The sequence below is a fragment of the Parasteatoda tepidariorum genome, chromosome 6, assembly GCF_043381705.1.
Source record: "Parasteatoda tepidariorum isolate YZ-2023 chromosome 6, CAS_Ptep_4.0, whole genome shotgun sequence".
In the NCBI taxonomy this organism is placed as follows: Eukaryota; Metazoa; Arthropoda; class Arachnida; order Araneae; family Theridiidae; genus Parasteatoda; species Parasteatoda tepidariorum.
This window is the reverse complement of record NC_092209.1, coordinates 32,977,219-32,984,668: the sequence shown is the minus strand read 5'-3', so window position 1 is coordinate 32,984,668 and position 7,450 is coordinate 32,977,219. Positions and strand designations below refer to the sequence as shown.

Here is a 7,450-nt window from a genome sequence, read left to right as displayed (position 1 = left end):
GGAGAAGAGATAAATATCGAAAAAGCCTTATTTGTTGTCCTTTTAAAATTAAAGGTTTTCGTTAACAAAGCATAATCAGCACCGTCTTTGACGCATGGGCACACCCGAGCAGTGCCCGAGGGCCTTAAGCACTCAGGGGGCCCTTGAGAATCTTACTTTTTATAAATTGTATTAAAAAAAACTTAGGACTCAACAAATTTACCTTACATATTTTTTTTAAATAAATATATTATATTGTATAAAGCAGGGCTTCTTAAACTTTTTTATATAGCGACCCCCTTCAAGCTTAGGAAATTTTAAACGACCCCCTCCTCCATATAATGAAATATATATTAACCGTAGATGTAGATGTAATATCGCACTATTTTACAATGTAAATAAAATAAGTATTAAAGAATACGTACCCATTCATTTCACATATATATAATTGGAAACGTTGACGGGATATCGGTCGTAATAAAACACAATAAATAGAATGACATAAAACTATATATATATTTATTCAATAGAAAAAATAAAGTTTTGTAACAATTTTTTTATAAGAAAACATATTATTAACATCAAACAATATTAATGTGACGGATGTGGTTGTTTATTTTTACACAAATAATTAAATCTAGGCTCAATTTGAGTTAGTGCAGATCGTAATAAATTTTCAACGTTTATTAAAGTTGAACGGTATTTTGATTTTATGTAAGTTAATGTGGAAAAGGCTGATTCACATAAATATGTCGTACAAAATGGCAGTAATTTGTTCATTGCCATTTCCGATAGTAGGTGATATTCTGATTTGATTTCTATCCAAAATTCATGCACAGGTACTTGATAAAATCTAAGTCGCAAGGTAGTATCACTTGTTAATTCGGCAAATTCTTCTTGTGCTTTTAAGTTTAAAAAATTAATTTCTTCCATTTCAATTGAAAATGGATTGCAAATCCATTGTTGTGTATCGATATCATTGGGAAAATACCTATGCATGTAAACTTCCATATCCTTCAAATGATTAACTATAATTTTTGTTATAGGAGTATCTTTTTTTGAAATATTGTTACTAATTATATACTCGTCAGTAAATGGAAACATTTCGAGCGATCCACTTTCCACTCTGTTCTTCCATATAAGAATTTTTTTAACAAAGGCCTCAAGTTTATTTTTTAACATAAACATATTAACGCAGACTCCCTGCATTGATAAATTCATATCATTGATTTTATCAAAAATATCTGCCAAATAGCATAGCTTGAGAAGCCATAAATTATCTTGAAAATAATCGGCCAAATTAGAATTTTGCTCTGTTAGAAATATAAGAACTTCATCTTTTAAAGTTAATAATCGTTTCAAACTTCGACCTCTTGATAGCCACCTAACTTCAGCATGTAGCAATAAACTTGTATAATCCGAATCCATATCAATGCACAAATTTTTAAACAATCGACTATTAAGTGCTCGACTTTTAATAAAGTTAATGATTTTGACTGCATCAAAAAACACAGTGTTTAATTCTGGTGCAATTTTTTTAACAACAAGTGCCTCTCGGTGAATCATACAATGTGTAAATGTAATATGATCATTTCCAGCTTTAACAAATGCTGTAAAACCAAGATCTTGTCCGGTCATTGCTGCAGCACCGTCCGTGCACACACCAACACAATTTTTCCAATTTAATCCTTCTTTTTCAAAAAACTCATTTACTTTTTTATATATATCTTTTCCACGAGTATGACCTTCCAGAGGACGACAAAACAGTATATCTTCATGAATGCTTCCCTCATAAATATATCTTACAAAAAGTAACAACTGTGCCATTTTTGAAATGTCTGTCGACTCGTCCAGTTGTATTGCAAACTTTGAGCTGTCTTTAAGCCTCATAAGAAGCTGTTGAAATTGATCATTGCTAATGTCTGAAATTCTTTTGGACACAGTGTCATTTGATAATGGAATTTTACTAATTTCAGCAGCATACTGTTTTCCATGAACAATTTCAGACATTCTTATAGCTGCAGGTAGTAAAAGTTGCTCTCCAATAGTAAAAGGCTTTTTCGTTTTTGCTATCAAATACGAAACTTCATACGATGCCAATAGATATTTATCATTCAAAGTAACATACTTCTCCAAAGTGTTCTTTTCTTTATTTGATGTTTGCAAAAGACGCTCAAAATATTCTATTGGCTTTTTTGATAACGTTGCATGTTTAGTATTCAAATGTCGTTGCAGTTTTGACGGTTTCATGCTTTCTGCAGCCAAAACTTCTTTGCAAATTAAGCACACTGGTTGTTCTTCATTGTTGTGAGAAGAGCATGTGAAGCCATACTGCAAATATGATTCGTCATATTTTCTTTTTTTTGTTTTGCTAGAAGTCGGATTTGAAGCACTGCAACTTGGTTGTGACGGCGTGGCAGACTTATTAGTTGGAATTTTAATTAGCCATTTATCCATGATGGTTAAATAATAATAAATAATTAAACAAAATGTAGTTGAACTTTAACGTAATAATTAAAAACACCAACTGAAAATTACACAGTAAATACACACATGTCACTACGAAGACAAAGCTGAGTCCAAACTGAAGTACAAACAGAAAAATAACTACACTCGAATCTTTACCAGTGCAATGACAACAAATTACGATCAGATCAACCCCGACGCATGGCGTGTTCAAAGTGTGCAGCGCACAAAGGCACCGTATCACAAAGACGCCGAAAAAGAAGCTTTCATTTAATTTTTTTTATTATTCTTTTATAAAAATAATATGCCGATTCGCCTAGCCTAGCTTGATTATGCTTCCGTATTGTATGTGTAAGCTGTAAGGCGACGCGGCGTCTGGGTACTTATAATCACTAAGTTATCTTGCAAACACTGACGCCGGCGGCCAGACATCAATGTCGAACGTTCAGTTGAAAATCGAGGAGCGCGTTGTATTTATTATTTTAAATGCTACTTCCATATTTTCATTTATAGGCCCTACATAACAGTTTTGCATTGCCACTTTTTTCAAAAAATAGTTATAATAAAACTACAATAGTATTTTGTATGATTTTTATTTGTATTTATATTTGTACGTAGTGTGTATACTAATTTTAAAATTTTATTTATAATGATTGAAAAGTATCAGATCTTTGCGACCCCCTTTCAGTAGTCTCGCGACCCCCCTGGGGGTCGCGACCCACAGTTTAAGAAGCCCTGGTATAAAGTATGTATCTTGAATGTTTTTTTCTACAAATAGAGATTGATTATCTTGTAAACAACAATAATTTGAATAGTTTATCACCAGGGAAACTTAAAAAGGCAACCGAAATTTATTTTTCTACGTTCCAATGAAATTTTTATGTGAATTCAGTTTTTTTTTGGTTCTACTAAAAACAAATTTAAATCAAAATATATTTAAATTTGTTTAAAATATTGCATAGGTTAAAAATGCTTTATTTTATGAGTGCGAAGTTTTTTAGTTTGATTTTAAGCAGTATGATATGTTGTATGTGCCCGAAACATTTCTTTGCCCGGGGACCCTGCATGCTATTAAGATGGCCCTGAGCATAATAATCTGTATTAATGGTTACAGATTTTATTTACTTTCCAAATGTCTTTTGAAAGACTGAAATTTAATTTTACAATAAATTTCTGCAATTTTAAACCGAAATTTTTTTTTTTTTTTTTTTTTTAAATAAACAGTTTGTAAATTAAACAGTATTCTATACTTTTAACAGTGCATGATTGTCTACGAATATCCATATAATTTAATTTCCATATTATGTTGAAATATTTTTCCCTAGTGAATGTAACCTTAAAAATGGAACAAAAAAAAAATTTTTTTTTGTACTAACTACAGTGCTAATATTTAAAACCTGCGTGAATTAGCAGTATGTAATTTTACCTGTAATGGTAATTTGCTTAACTTTATTCGAAGCCACAGATTTATTCATATCAACAGCTAGGTGTCCTTCAGAACCGAGATCATAAATACCTTATCTAACTGCCCAACACCACAAGGATGTGATCCCAATTCGGTACCCTTGCATTACATCTCATTTTAGTATGTAAACGTACTCTTAACTTTGTTCAACCTCGAAGCATCCGGGTATAAGGAGGCACAACTTGCTCCTTCCTTCGGTCCTGAAAGGGTTAAATCAGCCAATATGAATTGTTATGAATGAGCTGTTGTTCCAATCATAGAACCCATATCGAGGGTAGTTTTTATTTTTCGTAATTTTTTATTTTACGTTTTAAAATAAAATGTCTTTGAATCTGATTTAGTAAAATCGATAATTAGATAATGATCAATTAAATCTATAATTAGATAATGATCTAAGCTTCTTTAATATAAAATTATTATATTTATTGTAGTTGCCTTCGAAATAGTTTTTTATATTAACAAATGAAGTTCATAACAGTGAAGTGTTCATAAAGGTTATGAACACTTCACTGACTTGCATTAATATAATAATGTATTAAAAAGTATAAATGCTACCAGCTCATTCCTTGGAATTTCTTGGTTTAACGATAGCAAATGGCATTTAATAAATTTTTCCTATAAGTACTTATCATTTTATTGCCGTTTTTTTTTACTCCATGACCCATGTGATATAAGGAAAGAATGATTTACGGTAACAAGTACAAAATTATAAAACTTACGAATTTGATGATCATTACGTTTAATGACCTATCTATAGCAAACTTCCATTATTTTCTTAGACATATTCTGAATCGGTATACATTAAGCATTTCATAAAGGCATCGCGATCAATTATTTACGTTTTTATTAACGTTATTTTTTATAAATGTTAATTTCTGTAATGTAGGAAAGACATTGACAGATCCATAGTCGCTTAAATGCGTATTCTTAAGCTATTATGGTTGCAAGGAAAGTTCTTCTACGTTGCTATGTCAAAGTCGCTTGTTATGAAGCACTCTATGAACACTGGTCGGAGCAAACAACTCTAAATTGATATAGAGCAGATTATAAGGATTGAGAATTGCATTGAAACACACGACAGGAAATCTCATGGTACATAGCTGGGGACTGCCCCTTTAAGTTGCATTTGAACGAGTCCTTTTTTTTATCTCATCTTTCTTTAGTTTTCGATAAATCTTATATTTTATAAGGATTACTGTCTGTAATTGCAATTAAATAGAGTTAGAAATTAATGTTTTGTTGTAATTGAATGATCAGTCAGCTAACATGGGGAACTCATAAAGTTTGTCGTCAAATCATTGAATTACCATAAAACAAATTTGTTGGATGATTTTATATTTTATTACCGGCATTGAACAGATGACCCGATTCTGAGTTTACGACTATCAATCAAAACTTAACCCCGTCCCGCCCCCTTCAGGAGGCATCCGGGAAGATTGCAGACACAAAGTGCGCGCACGTGACTACTCAGCAAGAAAAAAAGAGGATTCACAAAGGTAAGCTTGGTAACGATCCATGGCGACATGTCGGAATAATGGGCAAGAGAGGCAAAAGCAACTCCGGGGAAAATCCTGGCAGATGCAACCCTGATTGTTTATGACTATCAATGTTCAACTCCATAACCTCGTGATTTTAAATCCTACCAGGAAGACAAGGGAACTCTCGGATCAAGTATAGGGAGAAACTAGCCTTCGAGAAGGACTTTTTGGTGGAACTAAACCGTATTTGCCTTAAATGGACAATCACGAAAACCTCCCACCGTCAGCCCGATGGCAAGATAATTCTAACCGATGACCTCTGAAAATATTTTACGTCAGCACTTTTACGTAAGCAGAATTCGTATCAAACAGCCACCGCTGAGATTTGAAACTGGGTCACCTCATTAGGAGGGGAACGCTGTCTCTGAGCCAACCCGGCAGCATATTTTTTGGGATATAACTTTCATCAATAAACGCATCAATAAACGCATAAATCAATAAACGCAAAAATCAATAAACGCATAAATAAAAGCATCGGTTCAAATGGGTGAGAACAACCTGGTGAAAGTGTGAAAGGTTCCGATAGTGGCTTGATTCTCTCTCCCTTTCTCTCCATGAAGTAACTCTTACATAATTTACTCTTCTCTCCATAAAGTTACTCTTACGCTACGTCTTAAAGTTACGTAAATTTTTGATATATCTTATTATTCGATAGTTATATATTTAATTATCAACATAAGGCAAAATATCAAAATTAAAAACTTGTAGTAAATTTTCGATTAAAGATGATTTTAATATTTTTCAGTAAATTACTTAGTTTCAGTAGATTAGTTAGTTTCAGTGGATTACATTAAATACATTGTATTTTATACGATGCGATAGTTATCAATGAATAATCTCTTTCTAAAATCGATTGTTAACAAAATATTATAGTTACCTCTTTTCATTTATTCGAAAAATTTGCTTTCCAAGAAATACTAGTTTTATATTTGTTATGATGATTAATAGAAATGTAATATTGTTAATATTTCAAATTTTAAATAATATTGTTCAGTTAAAAAGTGGAAAAAGCTGGTAAGTGTTATGAAGGAAAAAAAAAAAAAATTTGATTGAAATAAAATAGGTAATTTCTGTAGCGTTAATGTGGACAAAATCCTCTAATATTTAAGAACACGGCAAAAATAATGTCCGCTTTTTACAATTTAGTATTTTTTTTTAAAATAATGCAATGTTAAAATAATAGGGCTGACACATAAAATTTCATTTCTTATAAAGTGCAATCTGATACATGAAATTTACTTCAACATGAAAGCCGCAACACAAACTACCTACATACTTGTAAGACCGCCTACAATATTCTATTTACTTTATGTTTGAAAAAAAAACGCCTACATTATGATCACAAATGGCTCGCTTACTAACGGTACTTCTGCAATGAGAGGCGGAGCTAATCATAGTTCAACTTATTTTTATTTACATCCTTAATTTGTAATACATTTTAAATCAAATATAAATATTAGTTGGTTTGTTTATTTCTCCTAATTTAAAATTTGCATACGACTATGAAGTTTTTCTAAGAGTCCTTCAAAACGCGAATTAGAACTAATTAATTAGTTGGTTTATTGGTTACAATGTATACATCAAGCTACCAGACTTTGACAGTTTCAAATATAATACGGTTAAAAAAAAATTACATTTTCACTGTACTTAATACTACTTTACTCGTACTTCGTTGTACTTTACTTATAGTTTTTCTAAAAGCCCATCAAAACGTGAATTAAAACTAATTAATAACCAGCCTTATTGGCTTCGTTTCAATGTATATCAAGCAACCAGACTTTTTTTACTTTCATTGTATATTGTATCTACCACCATTTAAAATGGTTAGCAAACACAGCAATAAAAACTTCGAGGACTTAAGCAGTTATTTAAGATGTCTAATCTAATCTAGGAGGTTGTTTGGGGTGCCTGAGGCCGGAACGGCCCTTTACCCCTTCATCTTGTGATGATGTCGATGAGGTTATTCCTTGTGGTTGGAATGAGGATGAGGTGATATTAGTAA

General features: G+C 31.8%; 1 protein-coding gene across 1 annotated transcript; it reads right to left on the bottom strand.

Moving 5' to 3' along the window:
- Positions 1 to 570: 570 nt before the first annotated feature.
- LOC122270283 (zinc finger BED domain-containing protein 5-like) lies at positions 571 to 2,436 on the bottom strand. The gene has a single exon (XM_043047032.2). It carries the CDS (start codon positions 2,434 to 2,436, stop codon positions 571 to 573), a length of 1,866 nt encoding a protein of 621 aa, XP_042902966.2.
- Positions 2,437 to 7,450: the final 5,014 nt, after the last annotated feature.

What these genes read in the sequence shown, in the direction of transcription:
- LOC122270283 (XM_043047032.2), bottom strand. Translation starts at nt 2,436, where the DNA reads ATGGATAAATGGCTAATTAAAATTCCAACTAATAAGTCTGCCACGCCG.